Below are 26,514 nucleotides of genomic sequence, written 5' to 3'. Positions count from 1 at the left end.
AACCAATGTACGGAAAATTATACAGTACGGTACTATATAAGTACACAGGTAATAATGTCAAAACGGAAATTGACCATTTTGGTAAAAACGACGAATATAAACGATAATCTTTCCATTAAGAAGTCTATAAAACACAATGCCCATCAAATGTCAAAATAAACTGTGAGAAGATAAATATTCATAAAAAGGTCATTATTATATGAATATTCATAAAAAGGTCATTATTATATAAATATTCATTAAAGGTCATTATTATTCACGTTTCTTCTTCACCACATTGAATTCAGTTTTGAAATGAACACTTATTGTTCCCAACTTTATCGATGTTTACGCTGGAGAGCGGAAAAAATGTTAATACATACATATATATATATATATATATATATATTAATGATTATACTTTTGGCTAAGATCATGTTTATTAATGATGATGAATATCATTATGTCTCAGAAAATAGGCCTAACAATTACCGCAATCACGAACATTTTATTTTCAATCAGTCAATCACAATCTGTAAATTATACCATCTTAAAACTGTTTCTGCTTTATAATTACAACATTTCTAATTACCATAATATGGATAGAAAAAAAAACCGGATGGTTCACTCTGTAATCGCTAAATATTGTTCTGGTGTGCACCATCCGCCTATGCGGTTGCCTTGGCAGGAAATATCGTTGCATCGATTATAAAAATGATATAAAATTACCGGCGTTCAATGTTAAATGAATACAAAATATATGCCACCTGCAGTGTATTAATACAAATAAAATTGAATAAAAAATAATTCCGTGATTGAATTTAATAATAATGTATGGAAGGCTGTTGTCGCCAAAAACGAACATAACAATGTATATAGTGTTTGCTTGTTGTGACTTTTATCTTGTCTGGTTTTTGTCTGGATATTATTATTATTACATTCCCAACATTTTAGTTTAAGAAAACCAGACTCAATATAAAAAGCACTAAACAACGCAGTTTACTGATGATACACGTAGGCATGGAGGTAGGTCTATAATACATCCATGGATATACAAACAATACAGTATTAGTACTGAGGAAAACTTTAAAATGTACATAAAAAATAGATATACAGTACAACAAATTACAACCACACATAAATAACCAAATATATAATTTCATATCAATACAATTAGTTAACAACCATTTACAATATAGGCCTGCAGTTACCATTAGAAATACAGTTACTGTATTGACAGTGTCCGAAATTGATAAGTTTAATCATAACACTGAGAAGGCTACACAATAGAACATAGAATATTATAAGCACCACTACTCATCATAGGATCTTTAGGATTTTAGAGCTGATACACAAACGACTATACGCAGTGGGCGTATCGACGGTATCTTACGCGTGCTACATTCGTGACGATACCTTTGCGCGACAACCGCACCACAGAGCGCAGAAGCTACCGTAATTCCAATTGGGCCCATTATATCTTTTGAAATCATCTGTATTAAATGTAACATGTTACTTGAAAGTTAAAAACATACAACACAATAAGTGCACAAGTTCCGATCCGCAGTACGTATGAAAACATGACTTAAAAACATTATTTCATGAAACTTAGTAGGCCTACTGGGTCTGTCGAGTGATGTTCTTATTTTTTTTTAAATAAGAAATCTATATCATCTTCAGAAAAAAAATGTACTAATTAAATTGCAATTGCCCAAAACAGTTGATGTACAATATCGTAGAGTGATGATTAAATTAATATAGATTTGTACGTATTTTAATCTCATTTAATGTTTAATACAACAAAGATATTCCATTGCACTCGGATAATTAAATCAAAATGGGGTAATTTTGTTTGTTAAATTACTTGCAGGGGAAAACATTCCATTTGAAATGTTTAATATAAAAGAACCACTAATGTTAATTATTCATGCAGACAAATAAAGTTTCACATTTATTATGATTAAATTTAATTAAGAATTTCTTTCGCACCATTACAACACGTTTTGTGAGTTGTTTAATTGTAGTACGTTAGATTCGCATTACATTACTCAATGAAAAAAGAATCTCACAAACTAAATATAGCATATTAGCAGATCTCTCAGCGGCGCATTCCCTTATTTCACACTTACACCACCCCAGTAAAACCCGTAAAATAAATAAAATGGTTTAGCATAAATGTACATAATTATATATAAACCGACACATTAGTATTTATACTAGTACTACTGTAGTCATGATGTATGATTAACCTATGGAGCTATTAGTAGCTCCATGATTAACCCATCCTAAAATGCAAAAATAAAGCCTCTTGGTACAGGAGGAATACGGCGAGTTTTTGTAGCATAAATAGTTAGATAGTAAAGTTTTACCGAATGGTGGTGCCATTGTCTTAGTAGCAGGTTGAGCATATACTTAAGTGAACGCTGTACACGTTATCATTCATGTACAGGTACTAATAACCAAGGCACGAACCGCTAGATTTGTATTCCAAACCTCATGATGAGAACAACATTATTTTTAAAATCATGAAGATGAAACAAAACTCTTAAATTAAATACTGCATATAAACCATGGAGCAACTGCTCCATGTATAAACTTAAGGCATCAACTGATTTTAGATACATGCTTAATGTCTATATAATCTTGTAAAATATTGGTATATGACTAATACATTAAATAGAAGGGTAGTTTCTACGAATTTAAGTGAGACTTAAGAGTGTATCAAGGTATACTCATTGAATATTATTTTAAATACATTAAATATCAGCTTACAAAAGGAATGCACGACTTTCAGATTAAAGTTAAGACAGGGTGTTTATAAATTGCACACAACATTGGACATATCTACTGTATTAACAGTCCTAACCTACTACTGTATAACAAATAAAATTTACCAATACCATGCAAATGACAAAATTGTCCCACTGAATACAGAAAGAGAAAGATAGGGACATGTTCCATTGATGACAGAAGAGACATGTCCCATTGATGACAGAAGTGACATGTTCCATTGATGACAGAAGTGACATGTTCCATTGACGACAGAAGTGACATGTCCCATTGATGACAGAAGTGACATGTTCCATTGATGACAGAAGTGACATGTTCCATTGACGACAGAAGTGACATGTCCCATTGATGACAGAAGTGACATGTTCCATTGATGACAGAAGTGACATGTCCCATTGATGACAGAAGTGACATGTCCCATTGATGACAGAAGTGACATGTCCCATTGATGACAGAAGTGACATGTCTCATTTATGACAGAAGTGACATGTCTTACTGACCGACAGAAGGTACATGTCTTACCGAGTAGATAGAACAAAAAAACAGGATTGCATAATATTGGAAAATATGTCACCTCAATATTATTTCATATAACTTAAAATAACATAAAGATTGAATTTCATGTTTATATGAAGTGTAATGAGCATTATGTATAAAGTGTAGTGAGCATATATAATATAATTTTACCTATATTTAATTTTACCTACCTCACTCACTATTGTACACTTTGTGAAAATGCAGCAAAGAGGCATATCACTAATCTTCCAATCAAAATGGTAAGATCTGTGTTGTTGTTAAAAACATTTTGTTAATAGATTCCTTACCAATATCCTATAAAATCCTTCATAAAAAAACCACTGAGACGATTTTAAAAAGTACTTGTAATATAAAGGATAGATTCTGTTTGAATAATCGATTCCTCCATGTCGTTTTTCTTCATACCATCAAACTAAGCTGAAACCAGCTGACCCTTCGTTGATGGCAATCACTAACGACCTCTGGAGTTTCTCGATGGTGTCATAGGTAGGTAGGCAAAGTTGGTTGAAGCTGCAAATATAACATTTTAAATAGTTTTTACAAAAGAATATTCAATCCTTCAAATAAAAGGTTTTGTGTGAACTTTTTGTTAAATTGTATGAAAAATATAAAAAAAATATGTTTGTTTTGAATTGTGTTATTATCTACCCAGAAGCAAAAATCATTTCAATAACTTTATATATGGACATCTATATCATTAGAGAGACAGAGTGTTTGCAAGTCACGTCTTTCCAACTGCACAAAATTGTACTAAGTAAGTTAAGCGTACAATATACCAATATGGCAAAAGGGGTGTGTAGATTCCTCACATTGGCTGTGTTTTTATTGCACGAATCTATACACTTATATCAAAATGAATACATTTGAAAACCACGCCGGATTGGGTGGGTAGTCGCTATGGAGTGGATATCTTTGCAATTATCATATTTTATATTCAATATTCCTCACCATGTATGAGCAGTGGGTAATGTATTATGAGCTGGGACTGCAACAATTTGGAAATTTGGTTTCAACTGTGAGAAGCCTCCAGATGAAAGCTGGGCACATCCAGTTGTAAATTGAAGCAAGCGGGACATCTCTTCTTGAGTGAAACCACTGACAACCGTCCAAAACCAATCTAATGTCTAAAAAAAAAATATTTATTGTACTTTCAAAATAGTTATATAACTATTATATTATAGGCAACGTCTTATACAAGTCAAAGATGTTCTCCAGGTGGAATGCCATCTTGAGATGAGTAGTAGTAATTACTACAGTCAGGGCTGAGCGAACCCACTTGCCCGACGCCCGGGACAAGTGTTTTTTACGGTCGGACAACCACATTTGACGTACTCTCTTGTCCCAGGACAAGCACTTTTGAAATTTAGGAAATTAAAACTAAGAGCACAGAAAACCATGTGCCAACACTTAGCCATATGCATTAACAAAAATAGCAAGCTTCTTCAAAGCACATTAAACCCAGTGCATTTAATACATCACTGATTGGTCAATGACCTGAGTCACATCATTATAGATTACACGATTTTCTATTTGGGGAGGTAATTAAAACATTTTTGGACCATGCAGTGGTTGAGACATAGATTAACTGGGTAATTAAAAAATGCCCAGTTAAAAAGAACCCCCGTAATTAATGGACTCTACCAGGTATTGTTGATCAAAAATACCATGCATCAACATGGAGGCTGTACACACGCGAGGAGGTGCTAGGCCCAGTATTTTCATTTTTCTCTGTACATCGTGCATGGAACGGACAATTGAAAAAGTGGTTTCATAGGGAAAAGAATGTTTTTTTATAAATTTACCTGTGAAATGCAACAAGCTATTTTATTTAGTGAATTGGATAATAACAAAAACATCCTCTCTCCGTACAGAAGTTGTAGAGTAGGAGGCCTAACTTCTAGAGTATGGATGGCCTCCTGGGGCCTGGAGAGGAGGTATTTTTCTCTTTCTCCATGGTGACGGTCTAGGCCTAGTGTCTGGATGGCAAGCTTTAATTAGTATTGGGCCTAGCCAGCCCTACATTAATTAGGTATTATTTTGTTAATTAATTATGCCTGGACAAAATAGAAATTATTAAAAAAAAAAATTTGAATACCTAGCTAGCCGGCATAGCTACGGAAAAGATCAGTTCACATGTATGACTAGGCTATGATACGTTTGTATATAATAAACACCATAGTTTTTTTGGTAATTCAATTCTTTTATTTTTTATTTACTAACTACTATTTATTAATTAGGCGTAACAGTACTCACACTGTTTTGTTAATAAAATAAAACCTAAAAATGACCGTTATTTTTATCAAAATATTGAGCAGGCTAAAAAAGTCTAGGCTAGGCCTATAAACTACTGAATTTTAAATAGACAATAAACACTTGCGTGACATTTGGTGACACTTGTGTAATTTTACGCCTATTGCGCAATAAAGAGGGACAAGTAAATTTTTTTCTCGGACAAGTGAATTCCGTGCAGGTACTTGTCCTGGGACAAGTGAAAGAAATTGAAATTCCCTCACCCCTGACAGTTTTTGTTTATTTGTAATTAATTTATATGTAATTTTACTTTCTATGGACAAGAGATTCCAAAATAAAAGCTTGAATGAATGAATAACTGTAAAAAAATAGATATATCCAACTGTATATTAACATAAATAGATGATTATTAGATTAGAATACTTACAGGTAATCTACCCTATTGTTGATTAAACCTTAAACCATTTACAGCAATAAATGATTTACAATGAATTGAGATAAACTAGGTTAATAGGTTAAAAACAAGACACTTGACATTTACACAGAAACATGTAAGGATGTAAGAATAGTTCATGCCTTGAACTAGTTATGTCAAAGAATAAAATATTTACTCTGTAGGCTATTGGTTGAAAAGCGTGTATTTTTTGTTGTCTTATTTTGACAAATAGTAAATACTATTTGTAAAATAACATAAATAAAATGACGTCATTTTACAAGTACATATTGTAGTTTTTACTATTTGTGATATTCAGTGTTACAACACCTCTAAATAGTAGGTTATATGACCGAGTATAGTACAATGGTTTGCCCATAGAAAATTAGAAAATCCCAAGGCAAAGTGTATCTGTATCTCATTACCTTGCTTCCATCAGGTCCATTCCAACCTGCTGCTATATGATGGCTTCTTAGGTCAGCAATGTCAAAAGAAGATGTCCCGCACATGAGCAGTTCTAGCTCGTTCTCATCAAACATACTCAATAGGGAATCAGGAATAAGGTCATTCAAACCTGAAAAACAGTGTTTCAATTTAAACAGACATTCTTAAAAGTCATGCTGTATGGTGGCAGACTAACCATGTTTGGAATTAGGTGGTACACAAATATGGCATGGCTCAAACTAGTGAAAGTGTGATGTGCCCAAATATGGTAGTGATATGCCCCAATATGGTAGTGATATGACAACATCATGTCCATATATGGGCATATCACATGTTTTTGTCAAACTAGTTTGATAGTGCAGACAGAGCTTTATACTACAACTATCTCATATAATGTCTAAAACTTCCTTATGAAATCTGCTAAACAGATGCTGTATTTTTATTTATTTTTTCTTCTTTCTTTTTTTGCTTGTTTTGATTTGCAAATGTTTCTCGGATGTGCTTTTGAAAATGTATTATTGATTATTAATTATTCTTTTGCTTAAGATAAATGCATTGAAAATGGATGACTTTCATTTTCTTCTTTTTCAGTAATAATGGCAGTTTGATATAGTGCCTACTATCCACTATATCAAGCCTTTTCAGATCATTGAATGCTGGTCAGTTTCAGCCAAAAATAGAAAGAAATAAGCGTGGAACAGGAAAGTATTAGTTATTTTACAAGGTTGCTTCCCTCACAATACAATGGATTTCTAGAAATACTTTGAATGATTGTTATTTCTAGGAAAAGTTAGGTGGTTTATCACAGCCTTTCCTGTGCCTATTGAATGTTATATATTGTGGTAGGAAGAGTAAAGACTATGGCACTCAATTAAAATGGTTAAAACTATAATTGTCTTGAGCTTGTCCTTCTTAGATTTTATGTTCACACACAATAGTTATTCAGTTTGACAAAATATATTTCATACAATTTACCCAATAAATAATAGTTAATAAGCTGTTTACTTTGTCTTTTTTATAAGCAAAATCGATAGTTTCTAATTTTCTTTTTGGTGAATTTGAATAAATACATTTTGTCAAATGAAACTATAAAATAGAGTACCTTTAATAAACGCTTCCAGCTCCCCTTCAACACATTTACTTAGTTTGTGCTCAGCTAAGCAATTCAAATACTGTATCTTGTTGCTTTCAGTAACAGGGATACCAGCCCCATCTGCTTTTAACTCAACAACCTATATATATTAAATTAAATAATAATAATAAATAAAATATTTTTTTAATACTGTTGAGGCAACCATGATCAATTTGTTTTTGTGATAAATTGTGAATTATAAAGAGTAGCATATGAGTTCATAGTAATGGCTGTACATTATATTTAATTTTAGTATTTAAATTCTAAAAAATGTTTCCTTTTTTGATAGATTAGTTTGTTTCTTTGCATGTATATATACCTGAAATGTCAATTACGTATTTCGATGTTGAACATGAAATTATTTATCCAAAAAATTAATGAGAAATTGTCATGAATACTAGATGTAATAGATCTTTGATAAAACATTTAAGATGAATGATTTACCTACCTTATCTACTTGCCCATGATCGTTATAGATCTCTTCTGAAAAGGTCAAACCAAGGTCGGCATCAATCTTATTATCTAATATATACTTGCCCTTAGACATGAACAATTCTGGATCATCTGTTTCAAAATACTGTTAAAAAACAACATACATATTATTATATAACTTGGATGATGTAGTGTAGTACATTCATTTTAAACAATATTCATTCTGTTAAAAAAAAAACTGTATGGTCAAAGATGTGCAAATTTGAGACAAGATGTAGTCTCCATGCTTTTATTTTACGTCAGTTGTTTGCCTTCATGGACTTCCTTGCCTGATACAAGTAATAAGGCCATACAGTGCAATGCTAGTGAGTACATGGTCAAGATCATTTGAAATCGAATAAAAAATCCTCAACAAAATATCTAAAGCCTTGTCTACACTATCAAACTTTATGTGACAAAAAAATGTGTTTTGCTTATTTATAGACATGATGATGTCATATCAATACCATATTTGGGCATACCACTACTTCCATATTTGTCACTTTTTTTGTCAAACTAGTTTGATAGTGTAGACAGAGCTTTATAGATTATAAATCAAATAAAAAATCATCATCAAACATACCTTATACGTTACTCGTAAGCCAATAAGTTGTGCGAGAAATGACCGTGAGAAGCGTGCACGGACTAGTTGAGTATAGGAAGGTCCTAATGATGATTCGTACAGACACTTTCCAACTATCTTGCCAGCAAATTCATAATACTTTAACTTAGACAGATGCTGTGGCCTATCTGCATTCGGATGAACCTATTATAGAAATGCATAATGTCACTCAATCAGACAGTAACAAGGCTTTTAAAAGAAGTAAAATACCAATAACGAATACTCTCGAAAGATGTACTAGGTTCTTTCAAGTGCACATGAGCATTTTGTGTACATTGGACCTACAGTTTATAGTCTTTATCCATTATTCTACCACCAGAACCATGGAGCGAGTGAGGCTCGAACCCTTGCCGATATTATGGCTACATATTACGGTTCCACTGTCTTAACCATTTGCTCATGTGTTGCAAGTGTGCATTTAATGATCTTCTGTTTATTGGAGACAGTGAACATTTATACAAGGGCTATCCTTACCAATCCTTGTGCGTCGTCTTTAAAACTTTTGAAGAGTTCATTCTCTGATTTGAATAGACTATCACACACAATACCAAACCATTCACGAGATAAGCCACCCCAATCCAAACCTTAAATTAAAAAATAAAACATTTCATATTGTTTAAATTCATGCCGAAATTGTGATCTCATTAAAATATAATATACTATAAAATCAATTAAAATTAATTAAAAGTATCTGTACCTTCTTCTCCAAGGAATTTTATTTCAAATTTCTTGCACCAGTCTGATGTAGTAAAGGATTTAGTTGCTTTCATAGACTATAAAAATGATATAATGTAGCTATACATTGAGAGAAGACACAACATGAGCCTGTAATAGGCTAGGATTGTTAAGGAAAGGGCACTTAGGTTTAGTTTGATGTTTCATGTACTTAATATACAGTACATACTGTACAATAAGAATGAGACACTATAAATGTTGAGGTTGGTTGTTGTAAATCTTGGTTCCTAGTAGGACTCAACACAATGATGTAAGGGCAACATAAGTATTTCGACCAATCTTAACTTAATAAATCATCCAAAATGTTGCTTGTGATTGGTCAACTCACTTGCATTACATGCCATTTGTGGCAACCAAGTTTAAACAAGTAAGTAGTGTAATGGTAATAAAAAAAGTGGAAGGTATACATACACTTTCAAGTATTGAGTATCTGTCGATATTCAGGTGGATAATGGTACGAGAGTTCCGCTTGTGTTTATTACTAACTTCCTGATAAAAATATTCTTGCTTTGTTTTAAATGTTTCTGAACCACCTAAACAGATAAGAAAAGATAGTTTATTGAACAGTTTAAGTGTTTTTTTGTTTGGATCTCCAGAAAAGTCTTGGTTTTCAGAAAGTCCGGTATTGGGAAGAGTTGAATTAATCATGCTTGATTTTAAGGCCACATATTTCAAGACATTTTTACTGAAATTGGACATAGGTATCATACAACTGGTTGAAACGAGGCAAGCAACAAATTAACTAGTGAGATAAATTGAGTTGCTACCTTGAAGAGAACAGACCAAGAGGGCGCCAACTAACTTTTAGTATGTAACATGTTGTATACTAAATGAACTACTTCTGTGAAGTATAATAATAACAAACATAATAATAATAGTATTTTAAGATAAAAAAAAGAATAAGCATACCAATATTCTTGAGTAGAAATTTTGTATACGTCGCAGCTAGTATATCACGATTCTCACATGCTAGTGTCACTGGGTCTTGTCCACCATCATCTATAGTAAATTCAGGACTATCACCGTTCCCGTGAAAATAAAACTGAAATATTTAAAAATAATTTTTAAATTAATCATGGCTAGGTAAATAATTAGAACAAATCTTTCTTCTGAATTTGTAATGAATTCATTCATTAATTCATTAGTGGAAAATTATTATTTCCATTTATTGTCATTTTGCATAACTATACATATAAATTATGTTTGGTCTGAGATGAGAAATGATTAAATATTTTGACATTATTTTACCTAGTATTGGAGCTTTTAAAAAAAAATCATCTTGAAAAAATTAATAAAATAATCTGTAGAATATTCAAGCAAATTTGTCTTTTATTTGAAATTTTCTGATGCCTGTTCTGTAAATATTGTTTTGCAATTTAGAAATATAATGCAATATGCAAGGATAATAAATACAGAGGTTTAAGCTTGGTTCCCACAAGGAAGCAACACAATGACGTAGGCGAAACACAAGCAAGGTGACCAATGACAAGCGAATAATCTATTGATTGTGATTGGCCAAATCTGTTATGTTGCATTATGTTGTTGTGTCCCTAGTGGGAACCAAGCATTAGATAACTGTCAAATTCAAATCAATTTACCTTAGTTGACGGGCAGACTCTAAACGTATGTAATCGTTTGGGGATAATCCTCAGGTAGAATTCTTTGATTGTAAGTTGCTTTGGTGAGATGTAGCAAAAGACCTTCTTTGGTTTACGAAGTTTTTCGCTGTTGGCTTCTAAAAGTCGAGCCTCGTAGTAACTGTCCATATTCTTCTTGCTAACCGTTTTATTGACCTGTGTCATGGCGTCCTCTAAAAAAAGAAAATGACAAAAATGCTACAACAAATGATCATAGTGGTTAATATAAGGTTAAAATATGTAATTTTGATTAGAAATCTAATCTTCTGCGGCTGTATTATGGGTGTTTTACACCTGTTTCAGTCCAGCGCTATTTCAGGTTTGAATCAAATTTTTTAGGATGCAGCTATGTGCCTATCAATTAAAAAGATAATTCTGTGCATGCTTAGAAACACATGAGTATGCGTAGAGTGATCTTTATACTTGATTGGCGCATGGAAAATCGTGAAAACGAAACATTGAGACAGTTTTATTGCAAGAACAGGACTGTGTGAAAGGACCTTAATAATGTACTGTACAATCTACAGCAATCTCACAAGTAAATTACCCTGGTCTACCTAGTATCAAATGGTAACGTAACTTGTTACAATAGGAATGCTGATTATTTTCTGTAGATGAAGACTTGGCTTCATCTCTTAATATGTTGATACTTCATTAGTATATTGATGTATAATAGCTTGATTAACAGTTTTCATCAACGAATACTAATAAACAAAATTTAGTTGGGTAGCTCTACAGTAGAGTAACCGTCGGAGAGGTTTATCTTTCAAGCTCTAGAGCTTGGTTACCCTCTTGCTCTTATCCTGTCATTTATATATATGTATTTGAATTATTGTATTTGATGAACGAGTAACAAAAACAAACATTCAAGGAATAAGCTGATCTAATTTTGAAGTGAGCCCTCACAAATCTTGTTACCTGTTAATACTATGATGTTGAATTCTCCATTGGCAAACTGCTGATCTTTGTAGCTTGCTACAGCCTTGAAACAGCCTGGCTGGTATAGCTTGATGAATAGAGAGATGAGGTTATCATCTTGTACAGTCACATCCCACAATGGATTATCTATTTCTGATGGGCTACAATCAAGCTTTGGAAAATAAATATAACAAAGATGAAATCATTTAAAATTTAACTGTTTACGTAGAGCAGGTTATTCCCAATAAAAAAAAAATCTTTAATGTAGCTGATAATCCTCCAAATGACTGTATAAGCCCAGCATCCAATATAAGACCACCTAAGAAACTGTAGTACAATAATAATAAAAGTAATAGCCATATACTTTTGGTAAAAGGTTACTTTATTTTGTTTTAATTAATTATTAATTTGTAATGTACCCGAGTAATGTAATTTATATTGTTTTATGAAATACTGGAAATAATTAAAAAAATTGTAGTACAATAGAACATTTGGGACCCCATAAACGTGTCTCTTTAATAAAAAAAATAAAAGTGTTCCTTGAATATAGATTGGATGTAGTGTTAAAACATATACACGTATTAACCCTGGTCATTTCTGTGTAATAACAGTGTTCTCTGAATAAGCATGTTCTATTGTATTTCCATTAACCAAGAAACTTACAGTTGTTACTTTCATTGCATATTCTTTAATACTTTCTTTTGATATTCGTTCCTTACACACGTTACCATACTCATCACAGACTTCTAAGTGTAAGGCATGCAGCTCATCTTGACTAACTACTATGGTTGAACTATGGTTTACAAAGTTGCATTTTGCTGGCACTATGCAACCTACAACAAAACGAAAGTATTATAGATGTATTATTCCCCTGAATACATTTTTGTTGTTGAAATGCCATTTTAATGTCTTAACTTCACCAGATGCACACAATGAACTTGACATAACTCACTATGATACTGTATTACAGTTCAACCCTTTATTTGGGACCAGTGACCTCTAAGGCCTCAATTTAGGGAACACTCTTATTAAGAGGAAACTTTCTTGGGTTCGGAAAGTGTCCCCTTAATAGACATTTTTGTTTATGATTATACAGTTATGTAAAGAAGATTTTTTTGTTAATGATGTAATGTTATAAAACAAATTTTAGGGGTGGTATATAAAAGAAGACACACCTGGTAAAAACTCTTTCTTGTATGGATTTTCTGAGATAGGTTTACTGTGTATTTTAACATAAAATTTATAAATCCCAGATCGTCTAGTAGTGAAAGACACCCTAACTGCATTATTTTGATCTTCACATTTTTCAATTTGACAAGGTACAGACTGGCTTCCAACATCAATACTTGCCAATACCTCATCAGCTGAGCTAATTTCAAAAACTGAACCCCATCCATGGAAAAACTAAAACAGAAACAAATTATGTCAAAAAATGTTAAGCAGTAGCTATTTCAAATGATCTAAGGTATTAATTACTTGCAAGTGGGATGATTTAGCTGTTTTAAATGTTAATGTAAATTGACATGTAATTCAGCATAGCTGCAAGGTAGGTTTTTAATATAAAAGAAATTTAAATATCAACAGGTAAATGTTGTTCATTGATTCATCAAATGTAGGGATTGTATTGATTATCAGTGTACAATTTTAAAATCAACGCAAGATAATTCACACATTCATATAATGTTAATTTAGATGTAATCTTCAGTTTATGGTTTGTACACCTTCAGTCAATCAATCAAATAATCCTAAAGCTTTGTCATTGACTATCAAACTAGTTTGACAAAAAAGTGTGATGTGCCCAAATATGGTAGTGATATGCTCAAATATGGCAGCGATATGACATCATCATGCCCATATATGAGCACATTTTTTTCACATAAAGTTTGATAGCTTTATACAATTATTTCTCTTTTTTGTTCAAATTCAAGAAGCAATTAACAGCATTTATAAATGAAAGACGTCAAACTTGGTGTGAGGAAGCCATTAAAGCTATGTTTAGCCTGAGACCGAATTCAGTGGTGGCCTGAGAAAACTCCTGGCAATGCTACATGTTTTGTATGGAATCCGTGTAAATTAGTGTCAATGGTTCCATTCTGAGGCTCGGTCTACACTACCAAACTAGTTTGACAAATATGGTAGTGATATGCCCAAATACGGTACTGATATGACATCATCGTGTCCATATATGGGCACATCACATTTTTTTGTCACATACTGTACAGTTTGATAGTGTATACAGAGCTTTAAACACCACCCACTTTTTCCATTTTTTTAATCAAGCCATCAGATTGGAAACACGGCTTAGTGTGAACACAGCTTTAAGTTATTTTAGTTTATAGTAACAAAAATGAAGGTTTACCTCAACTTTAAAGTTTTCCATTCTTCCAACAACTTGATTATCTTCCCAACCCCATGTTATCTTGGATTTGTAAGGATCAAGAAAATTCCTTTTATCCCACAAACTGCTCTTGATATTGTTTCCCAAGAGCAGATATGAGATGACAAATATCATCAACAAAGCAATTACTGTAAAAAATTGATTTTTAATTACTGTAGTTTTTTTATGGTTTAAAAAAAGATAATTGCTTCAAATTAAAAGACAATTAACAGGCCTCGTCTTTTAAGGTGAGCGTGTGCAATCACTCACCTAACACACTCCTAAAATGCCTTTGAGGAGTGCGATTTACAACACGCTTAAATTTGGTAAAACCAAAATACAAACAGCACATCTACAACACCCCTGAATGTATTAAGGAGTGCAATTTGTAGCACACCTAAAATTTTCAAAAGACAAGGCCTGAATTAACTAGTACAGGTAGTACGGTCATTTTTTTTTAGAACACTATAACTGAAAATAAAGAACTTTCTGCAATTATATTTATATTCAGATCAACATAATTTAGTATAATTCTGTACGGATTAAAAGCACAGATAATAAGGTGTTAAGAAATGTCTGTCAGCATATGTTGTGTTGTAATAAACAAAAACAGTTCCAATTCAAATATTAAGCAGCTATGGTTTACAAACAACATAAAATACAAATAATCATTGCATCTCAATACATTTTTATAATGAAAATCTAAATTTAATAGGACAAAACAGATAAATAAATGTAAACCTACCCTGGAGCAGATTTCAAGCAAAATAGCACAGCAAAGGCAAAGCCACTACCTTTTTGGGTTTAATATAACATTTAAGGAATGAAATATGTTATAATCATATAAAGCTCTGTCTGCACTTTCAATATATGGACATGTCATATTTGAATATCATATCACTACCATATTTGGGCACATCACACACTTGTTTGATAGTGTAGACAGAGCTTTAGTATGGTAAATCAGTTAAATACTTACAATAGAAAAATGACCCTTTATTTTCATCAACTTGTTTATCTTGAATTATTAGCTTTTTCCATATGTTGACATCTTTATTCTCTTCCTTCAAAACAAATTGTATTCGTTTTGCCTCATTTTTAAGTACATTGAAATCTTCAGCTGAAATCCTCAGATCAATGGCTGACGAAAGCGCTATTGAACTTAATTGTTCAATGTTCCAATAGTCTTTGGATACCAGACTGCATAAAATATATGAATACTTATATTAATATTAATTTATGCGACAAAAAAAGTGTGATGTGCCCATATATGGACATGATGATGTCATTATCACTACCATATTTGGGCATATCACTACCAACCATGTTTGGGGACATCACACCTTTTTGTCAAACTAGTTTGATAGTCATTAAAAAGATTCATTCGGTTGGTATTCTAAATAAAATATAATAGTTAATTATATCTCAACCGTATGTCACTACACTTTGAGAAAGCCAACTGATAGTTGGCGAAACGTAAAGGTAAATAAAATAATCGTTATTTACTATTACTATTACGGTTGAGATATAATTAACTATTATATTTTAGTTTGATAGTGTATCAAATTATAGATTGCCTAACAAAAGTACAGCATTTGTAATTCAAATTTTAGTTCAGTAAAGAGTTCATTATATTAGATAATGAGATACAATAATGAGACAATTATGAAAATGTCCTACTTTACAGATATGGAAATTGAGCATTTAAGCATAAAGATACCACAATAAATTATGTTAAATCTTATTACTGTGGAACATTGTGCAATAATAATACTGTATTTATTATACTTATAGTAGATTTTTATTAAATAATTATTTAAAACAATTTTAATAATTCTTTAATTTTACTTTATAAATCCAAAAGGCAAATTACTGAAAAAAATTCCTGAGATAAATAAAATGCACCCCATTATTCTATACTTGTTGTACTAGAGCGGGGTTGTAAAATACTCAGTCCTTGGACACCAATATTTTTAATACTATTCTAAACCGTCTGAAGCAATTACAGTACCAATATGCTGAAAATAAATACAAAAGATCAAAAAATTCTTGTTTTAATGCACTTGTCAATTGTATGACCCAGTATACGACCCCCAGCATACCTTATGAATACCATGATGCACCCCTGCATAAAAAAATGACAAACCCATTTTGACCATGTTATTCATGATATTGTGGGTGGTAAAGTACATTGACACACTACTGCATCAATAGTTATTTGCAAATGATGCACCCATGACGCATCTCTCTTATGGGTCGTATAGTGGGTCACACAATTGAAAAACTGATACCAGGATCTCCTTGTTGATTTGTATCAATGTGATATACTGTACCTGTGAAAACAATGTTTAAGACCAATGCCTTCAAGCCATTGTAGAAGATATGGTATGTTCTGTAGATGAGCTATTCCTTCTTTTACTTGTGCTTGTTTTTCAAGAAACAAATCTGTAAAGGCTCTGTGTGTCAGGTCAACTTCTCCGCAGTCCTCAAATGACCTACATCCTAAATATTTGTAAAAAAAAAAATCATTATACGTTGTTATTAGATTTTCTCATTTATTTTTGGATGGCTGGAAATAATAAATCATACTACAAACTTAGTAGGCCAACATTATTAGGCATATAGCCGGCTTAGTCAGGCTAACTATCTAGTATTTTAAACTAATGTCTCTTCAACATTCATCATGCTGTGTTTGATTGATTAAAATGTACCCAAAAAACGTATTGACTTGGCATTCATTTTTTTTATTGTTTAATGTTGGGAATTTATTACTCATTTATTGTGCTAATTTGCAAACTACATACAGTATTGTGTTGATACAATAAATGCTTGAAATCAGAAGCAAACTCACCAACTGCATGAAACACATGCTCGTAGGCCTCTAGTTTCTGGTCGATAAGCCAGTTTTTAAATGATTGCTCGCCTTGTCCATCGGCTTCAGACTTCACAAAATAGGGTGCTAGGCTAAGCTGAAAGGTGATCAAAAAGAGGGCGGGGATGATAACATTTTGTACGATTTTTCCTCTTGCCATTACACTACCTCATTCTTATCAAATATTGAAATGCGTTCGCCTAAAAATAATGGCAATATTATAACCCCAATAATTATTGGACCAAAACAAAGTTTATTACGCTGTAGGCCTAACCACCAAAGCTAAAGCCTGGGAGACAGAGAAATTGCCTTTCCTCTCAAAACAACCCATGCATAAATAATGTTATAGCGTCCTCTATAGTTCCAATTTTACAAAGTTTTTTTCTTCCACTTCTCAAGTGGTAGGTTGTAGGCTAAGTACATAGGCTATTTATAACTATAATTAATTTGATAAAATTATACCAATACCTTATTATAATGATCCGGATGATCAGACCACCTAATCTAAAACTCAGTCACCTCATTTAGAAATATTAATTAATTCTACACAATAATAATAATATAATACAGAAATATAAACAATTACATATTACAAACATTTAAAAGAACATACCATACAAAACTTTAAACTACTTACAATAACCAATAAACACTGCTCTCCATCATTTATTGATGTAGAAAGCAGTTTACAAAATTTTAATTGCAAAAGTACAAGCTTTACAATGATTTTTCTTCAAAAAATGCATTTATTACTTTAAACCAATAAAACAATTTGAAAATATAATGGATATACATAACTTAAAATCAACAAGTCATATACAAAGTTTATGAATAAATAAATATTATTATAAGATTCATAATCAAAACACATAGGTGAATATTTTTAGCAGGATATAAAGCATAACAGACCAATTGGAAATAAATAGACATAACACAACTTTGTATAAAATGTTTATTTTGAATAGACAGGTGAACATACAAAATAATATTAAACTCAGTATTTAAATTGTTTGTTTGTTTTGTTTGTTTTGGGTATTTTTGTGTAATCTATTTTTAATGAAAACAGACACAGAGACAAGTACATTTGATATTTATTATGAATCTAGTGTAGAAAACCAAGGATTATTACTGCAACATTGAAAAAATGCAAAGAAACAGATTGAAAAATCTTTTCTTTTTTTCTGTTGCAAGATACCATAAGACACAATGGCAATTGTATAATGAAATGTAATCATTGGAAGTTGGAGCTAAAGAAACACAAGCATTGAACAAAATATTTTGATTTTTTTTCAAGAAAACCAAAATGCAGATAACAGAAAACAGACCTCAACGCAAACCGAAAAACACACCAACTTCCGCAAGATGCATAACACATCATGGCAGAAATATGTAATCAATGGAATATACATGGGATTGCAGACAAACCAAGAAACAAATATGAAATAACAAGGCTTTATGAGTTTTTTTCTTAAATCTACATTACAAGCCTAGCAGCTAGTTACAGATCTTACTTGTTTTGATGCTTGGATGCTCGAAGCGATATGTCTTGCTGCGTTAGTAACCTACCTTTGTGTTTCCATTTCCTTTAAAAAAAAGTGTTCAACAACACCAGTGTGCATGTCTAAGTGTTAGTAGTGAAAATCATTTATAGATAAATATGTCAACTACCAGGCAATGAAACATTTTTTTTTATAAAATGGTATTACAGTTGTGTATGAAATAATGTAGGAAATAATTATTTAACCCTGTACTATAACGTGATAATAATTAGGAGTGAAGCTGAAATAAAAAACATGCATAATAAACAAACTAAAACTATCAAAGACAGAGGTGAGAAATTATGGCATCTTTTGGTCAACAGACACCGTATGTGTAACACGTTGAAACACCCTCCTATGAATGACGTCATTCACAAGCACAGCACACAACTGGTGGCTGTGAGTTTGAGAATGTAATCATGCTTCACACGAAATAAAATGGTGGTTGGGGAACCATCTATTTAGATCTAAAGTTATACTTTATGGAAAACCTGATGCTTTATAAACTAAATCAAAATGATTTCAATTGAATAAAGATTAGGCCTAGGCCTAGAAATTGTATTGGTATAAAGGCAGGATAAAAGACAAACAAATTCAACCACCGATGATGTGAGCTTAGGCTTTAACGACGACACGGGGGAAGAGATCTCACTCCCAGGTCAGAGAAATGAGCATGTGCATGGTTTCAATTTTATTTACAGTAGGCTTCTGTTAATTATATTGATGAGCTATTAAATATCTATACAATTAATTAAATGTTTACTTACATTGCCTGGTGATGTATGTTTGATTAATGTATATTTTTAACAAATAAAACACAACCTACTTTATCTCATCTCCTGGCGCTCTGGCTTTCTTCTCTAACTTTTCTTAACTTAATATGCAAATTAGAAGACGGAGATAGTTGTCGTTGATTGGCTTATTTGGTTGCTGAGCATTCTGAGAAGATTGAGCTTTCCGTTGATTGGCTATTTAGAGATTACTTTTCTATCCGGGCATTTTAAACCGTTTTGGTATCACACAACCGGCCATATTATAACATTAATACAAAGAATGTAGTTCTTTTCTTTGGAGCTCAATCGCGTAGTCATTTTTTATAACTAACAGCTATCATTGTGTGTTGTCCTCGTACATAATTATTTTTTTGGCTGTAATGAATATAGTCTCAATAACAACTAACTATATTTATAGAATAATATTAAATTGTAAATATGAAATAATTATATATAGCTTTTAAAATTGGTATAATAAATCAGTAACTAGGCCCCGGCTAATAACGTATCAGTTGTTTGCCTCTTCCATTAATATGGCTGAGACAACTTTGTCTCACTTGGAATTGGATAGGTTGTTAACGTTATCATAATTTGACTGAGCACGGCTCATATTTTAGGCTGCCTCTTTAATATTTTTATTAATATCATATCACAATATTGGATATGATCCGTGTAGTAATTTGGGTGAGCATCTGGTAATATCTAATGCCTCGTAATAAATAAATTATTAATATCACAATATTAATGTCAGAATTTGCTGAGCACAGGCCTATATATGCCCTTCCAGATTTTAAATAAACAATCTATGTAATCTATGCATTTTGAAACTATTTTTTGAAAATATCTTGCACTACATTTTATTGGTCATTAATGTTATTGTCGACTTCCTCGTGACATAACTAATGTTCAAGGATTTATTAATAACTCCCTACATAATAATCGACTAACCCAGTACACAGTAATTTAGTTTGCCAAGCCTAATCTTTTTGGAAATCCGGATCATTCGCAGTGTAAATGTTGCTTCTTCGTAACAGTAGGCTATTTTTTCGTAGATTAGGCATAGCAAGCATCATGTCGACTTCTATTAATGAAATGTTAACAAAGACACATTTGAAAGATAATCCAGCCCCAACAGAAGCTGTAATCGAAGGTAAGACTGAACTCGGCAAACCGTGTGTGATGACAGGCTGGAAGTGTAAGCAAACATGGGGAATTCCCCATGTCGCAAGTCGACCTTTACAGTAGCTGAGTAGTTAGGCCTCCTGTAATCATAATAATAAGATGATTTGTGCATTATTTTCTTATCCGAGTAGCCAACGCAATAAATGTGGGGAAAGGAGATTTACATCTAAAGAGGCCTAGTGTGTGATGATGGAGACTGCTGGAAGAGTAAACAAACAAACATGGGGAATTCCCAACCAATGTCACAAAGTTGACCGGCCCTATGTGGGCTACCTTTCATAGTAGTTATTAGGCCTGTAGTATTTAGTAATATTTCATAATAATAAGATGATTTTTGCATTATTTTCTTATCTGAGTAGCCAACAACGAAAGTAAATAATTTGCATACAGTTAGATGCCTATTATTATATGCCTGTATACGTCTAGCACTCCAAATCAAATCTCCTAAACAACTCATCAACATTGTTTTATTTTATTAAATTATCTGACATTATTAATTGAGAATGTTATTTCTCTCTATATATGTTAGGAGCGTTACCACAATGGCTTAGTGGGGAATTGCTTCGAACTGGTCCAGCCATATACGAGGTTGGCGGCCAAAAAATGAACCACTTCTTCGATGGATTTGCAATGTTGTTACGATTCACAATCAAAGATGGCAGCGTTACGTATCAAAGTCATTTTTTGAATAGTGAGACTTACAGACAATCTTTCAAACAGAATCGCATCGTTGTGTCACAATTTGGTACCGCGTCCTACCCAGATCCATGCAAGAGTATTTTCCATCGTTTCATGTCAAAGTTTTCGGTTCCAGAGCTGACAGACAACGGAAATGTGAATATTATTCCTATTGCTGATGAACTATATGCATCTTCAGAAACGCAGAACTTGTGCAAAATTGATTTAGATTCAATGACGAATACAGAGAAGGTAACTTAACAGAGCAATAGTTTTATCGGTGGCGTAATGCAGAGACCTGAGGCCCCTGGTTAGGTAACCCCTCCAAGTTCCAATGCTGGGCGTTTGAACCTTTTCGTCATATTTTAATGCATGTTTTTTCCTCTGGGCACTGCTCATGGGCCCCCTGAGCGCTCATAGCCGTTACGCCACTGAGTTTTATATTTCTCTATACCGAGTAAAGTTTTTGTATAGTTCTATTTTTATATATGATTGTTTTATATGAGGGCCGTTGATTGTCAGCATATTATGCTGTTTAGGATCACCCTCTATAATAACAAATAGTAGATATTAAATATGATTAAAATTGAATGCGATTAATTTCTCTGAGAAATGTAATCCCACCCCCTAAAAAGTAGTATTCAAACATGGGATTATTCGTAACGAATTAAAGAATTTTGTATTTGATGTTGGAATTTGTACTTTTTATTGTAATCTCATTCTTTTTTAATTGCACCATAATTGTTTCCTGAGACCCCATTTCATCATTTTCTTGAATCATTGTACATACTATTATTTTATTTGTGATTTGATGAATAAATGTATTTGTATTATACAGATACTGATATACTCAGTCACATATAATTTATTTTTTTGCTAGTTCATTTGATAAATTATTTTTAGATTATCGTCTATTTGTTATTTTTCACAGGTAAATATTTATGGCAGAAATAACATAGCTGTGAACACGCAGACAGCGCATCCACATGTTGAATCTGACGGGACTGTCTACAACCTTGGTACAGCATTCTCTGGAAGAAGTTGCTATAAGATCGTCCGCTTTGATGCTCAAAAGAAAGGTTCCATACTCTTGCTCAAAATTAGCATTTTTTTTAAACTAGTGAGCAATTCTCAAGACCTAAAAATTAAATTGAAATAGTAATATATGAAATTTACTAAAATGGAGTAGAATCGTAACATTTCAGGCAATTTCATACAATATTATAAATGAGTTTTTGACCTGACCTGGTGTTAAAGATATTAAATTTACCTACATGGAGTGAATCATAAAATTTGAGAAAATTTCATTGCAATAAAAATGTTTATATATAAATCCAATTTACTTGATTGCATTAATATTAACTGTTATGATTGAGATTTAGAGTCATCGAAACGTCACAATTTGTCCTAGGTAAAAACTGTTGACACAACTGTTTAACTGACTTGTGAATTTCCAGTTCTTCAACAACAACTACAAATGGAGCATATCATTCTAATACTATTAATAAAGATATATTGTTCTCCTGAATTTGGTTGAATATGCCATTTAATGCTACACATCAACCTTAACTAAAAATTGGATAATTTGAAACAAATATTGTTACCTGAAAAAAATGTTAATTTAAAGCAAAAAATGTAACAGTTTGTTTTGTCTCTTAAGTGAAACCATTATTTTTGTTCTACAGAAGTAAATAACTTGATTAAAACTACAAAATGGTCTATTTAAAGTCTGATTTTATTAATCTACATTGTTCATGTTTTTTAGGGACAGTATATCTTTAAACTATTTTGTTTTTTTGTGTCACTAGAATCAGGGCCAACTGCGTCAGTGGTTAGCACCATACCATCATCGTCAGGACGAAACCCATCATACTACCACAGCTTTGGAATGACTGAAAATTACATCATCCTGATGGAATACCCGTTTATCGTCGACGTCCTATCCTTAATCATTTCACAATTTACGGGAAAAACGTTCTTCAACACATTGACCTTTGACAAGACAAAGCCAACGTATATCAACATTATCGACAAGAAGACGGGTGAAATTGTTGTCAAGCACAAAGCAGACGCCATGTTTGCTTTTCATCATGTTAATGCGTTTGAGAAGGATGGTCACATCTTCATGGACCTTCTACATTACGATAACATCGATATTTTTCATAAATTATTCCTTGAGAATATTCAAAAGGATGATTTAAATGAAATATATGCAACTCCAAGACGTTTTGTTTTGCCTCTTAAAGTAGAAAAGGTTTGCTAATTGTTTCATATATTATATTTTTTAGGTTTTTTTTTTTAGATTTATATCTTTACTCTTTATTGCCAAAAAAATCATCACTAAAAAAAATGTTAATAAAAGAACAAAATCATAATATTACATTAAGAGACTGATTGAATTCAACCACTTAAGAAAACATATTCATTCATTTTTACAAATAAAACAAAAAATTCAACCATAAAATATTAATTTGCACCAACTTGGATCATACCATTAATTTTGCCTTCAAACAATTGAATACATACCAGGGACGAGACAATGTAAAATAAGATAATACCATTCAAGAAACAAGAAACATTTATTGACCAAAAATATTATATCATAACATTAACAATGGTTGGCATATAATATATATAGTCGAGAGACTACAAAAGGCCCGATGGGCCTGTCGCTGTAGTCCCTCTTTACATTATACAAATAATAATAATACAACACTTACATACATTATATATATAAAAATAAAAGAATACAGTATCTTAATTAATTAGGTTACCATCTGAGGTATACTTTAATAAAAGATATTCTTTAATGGACCTTTTTAAACTTTTACCATGCTTATGCACCATGCTTGGGATTTTATTAACAATACCATATAAAGTTATAAACAAAATAGAGGCTTTCCACACATAGTCAAAAGTTCTTCACATTGTTTTTCCTTTTTTGTAGGATTCTGCGACAAATGGTGAATTATCTCTTCCTGTTGGTACGTCCTGTCGTGCTGTTGTTCAAGACGACGGAATGGTCCATTGTCACTCAGAGGTTTTAATGGATGTTCGTAAGTGGAATAATGCTGTAAACATTTTTAGATTAAGCATCTTTTTATTATGATGCATAAACGCCAAAACAATACAGCAGAGTTCGTTTTTTAACTTTCACCATTTCTTTATCACTTTAAAATTCAGGGTAAAGTATGTTTTAAATGTTTAAATAGAATATTCTGTTGTTTATGAATCAAATGGAATTTTAAGATGATGCTTAATGTACAGTTAAGCACTCTTATAAATAAATACTGGTATTAAATTCACACAGTGTATGTAATCTCTCAAGTTTTGTTGTTATTCAAATTTATCTTCATAATTCTAGGCATTGAACTTCCGCAAATGAACTACAAAGAATACAATGGCAAACCTTACAAATACTTTTATGGAGTTAGTGCAGGGTTCAAAGAGGTAAGAACGATGCACCCCTTATGATCTTTCAAACACACACCTATAAAACTCCATTTAACAGACTTCTATTAGCGATGAGACACCCTCATTGAGATAAGTCACTGTTCAGTGTCCTCGGTGGCATAATGCAGAGGCCTGAGGCCCCTGGTTTAGGAACCCTAAGTGGCCCTCCAACGCTGCTGGAGGCCGGGTATTTTTAACCTTTTTTCGACATATTTTAATGCCCTTTTTTTCCTTTGGGAAATGCTCATAAGGGCCCCTGGGTTTAGCAATTGAGCGCTCAAAGCAGTTACGGCACTAAGTATCCTATGTATGTTAATCTTTTCTTTTTCTAGTTACTGAAAGTTGATGTTGAAAATAAAACATATGTGAGGTGGTTTGAAGAAGGATGCCATGCGTCTGAACCAGTGTTTGTTGCAAACCCAAAAGCAAAAGAAGAAGATGATGGTATGTTCCACCTAAAATATTCATGTATTTATCTTATCCTGATTACCATAACAATAACAATCAAACATAGTGCCAATTCCAATCATGATCAAAGACGCACTGTGTCCTGAAATTTGCTAAATAAATGAGTTCAATTTAAATTAAACTTAATGAGTCAAAAGTAGGTGAAATTTTACAAAAGGAGGGAGTTTGATCCAAAGAGAGAGTGCAACAAAAGAAAAGGAGCGTTCAACATAAGTTTTAGTCCGGAAACAGGTAACAGATAGCAATGATAGGGAGCCTCTGCACAAAGGGCTTTTTAGAAATGTTTCTGAGGAGGAAGGCTCAATATCTTTGATTTACCATGCCCAGCTTTCCTTAACAAACAGAATATTTGTACTTATTATATTAAAATGTTATATTAATATTCCAGGGGTGATTTTGTCAACTGTTCTAGATTGCCGAGAAGGAAAACGTCCGTTTCTGCTTGTCCTCAATGCCAAGACTTTTAAAGAGGAATGCAGGGCAGTGGTACCAGTTGAAAGATGGGCTTATAGTTTACATGGACGATTTGTATCAAAATTCTAAGTCTTTTTTCATTGAAAGTAGATAATGCATGTAATATTGTTTGTAACTACTGTAGAGAAGCTTTGCGCCAGGGTGTGGAGTACTGTAATTGGTCAGATGTTTGCCCTACCCTGATGTAATTTGTACTTTATACTAAGTTCATTGAGAATGTAGTACCCACTGCTTACTTGGGCTTAAATGTGCTTAGTATAAAGTGCAGACATCTGGATAACACTCAATTTAAATCTTGTTTTGATTGGACAATACAGGGTCACATAACAGATTGTATTCAAAAATATATTACATAATTATTTATAAATATTGTTTTCATCACATGTTGTGAAGTGTTGGTATTTTGTTTGTTTATTCGAGAGATTAGATTTAAATACATTTTAATAGGAGACTGTAGATTTAAAAAGTATTTTACTTGATGCATGTTATTTTGAAAGATGTTAATAAATTGAATGAAGAGTTTTAATAATGTTATACTACTACCACTATGTTCACTAAAGCTTTGTCTACACTATCAAACTTGATGTGACAAAAAAATGTGATGTGCCCATATATGGATATGATGATGTCATATCACTACCATATTTGGGCACATTACACTTTTTTTGTCAAACTAGTTTGTACTTTAATTTGAATTTCTTTGATTGAATTTAAAAACATCAAATCAATGTTAGAAATTCTATATACAGTA

General features: G+C 32.2%; 2 protein-coding genes across 2 annotated transcripts; one reads left to right on the top strand and one right to left on the bottom strand.

Annotated features, from left to right (window-relative positions):
* Positions 1-467: 467 nt before the first annotated feature.
* Positions 468-17,499, bottom strand: LOC144852582 (apoptosis-resistant E3 ubiquitin protein ligase 1-like). Its single transcript, XM_078710476.1, has 18 exons — positions 17,177-17,499; positions 16,659-16,827; positions 15,305-15,525; positions 14,308-14,474; positions 13,124-13,352; positions 12,612-12,781; positions 11,949-12,120; positions 10,992-11,203; positions 10,303-10,435; positions 9,805-9,926; positions 9,356-9,431; positions 9,133-9,242; positions 8,620-8,802; positions 8,014-8,142; positions 7,536-7,665; positions 6,415-6,563; positions 4,255-4,430; positions 468-3,816 (listed from the first exon to the last, which is right to left on the bottom strand). The coding sequence occupies exons 1-18, from the start codon at positions 17,355-17,357 to the stop codon at positions 3,714-3,716; spliced, it is 2,832 nt and encodes a 943-aa protein (XP_078566602.1). The 5' UTR covers positions 17,358-17,499; the 3' UTR covers positions 468-3,713.
* A 2,967-nt stretch (positions 17,500-20,466) lies between these two features.
* Positions 20,467-26,454, top strand: LOC144852583 (carotenoid-cleaving dioxygenase, mitochondrial-like). The gene is made up of 8 exons (XM_078710478.1): positions 20,467-20,658; positions 21,220-21,620; positions 22,300-22,447; positions 23,177-23,622; positions 24,316-24,424; positions 24,733-24,818; positions 25,154-25,265; positions 25,678-26,454. Exons 1-8 carry the CDS (start codon positions 20,523-20,525, stop codon positions 25,830-25,832), a joined length of 1,593 nt encoding a protein of 530 aa, XP_078566604.1. The 5' UTR covers positions 20,467-20,522; the 3' UTR covers positions 25,833-26,454.
* The last annotated feature ends 60 nt before the right edge of the window (positions 26,455-26,514 follow it).

The sequence above is a fragment of the Antedon bifida genome, chromosome 9, assembly GCF_963402885.1.
Source record: "Antedon bifida chromosome 9, ecAntBifi1.1, whole genome shotgun sequence".
In the NCBI taxonomy this organism is placed as follows: domain Eukaryota; kingdom Metazoa; phylum Echinodermata; class Crinoidea; order Comatulida; family Antedonidae; genus Antedon; species Antedon bifida.
This window is presented reverse-complemented; position numbering and strand designations above follow the sequence as displayed.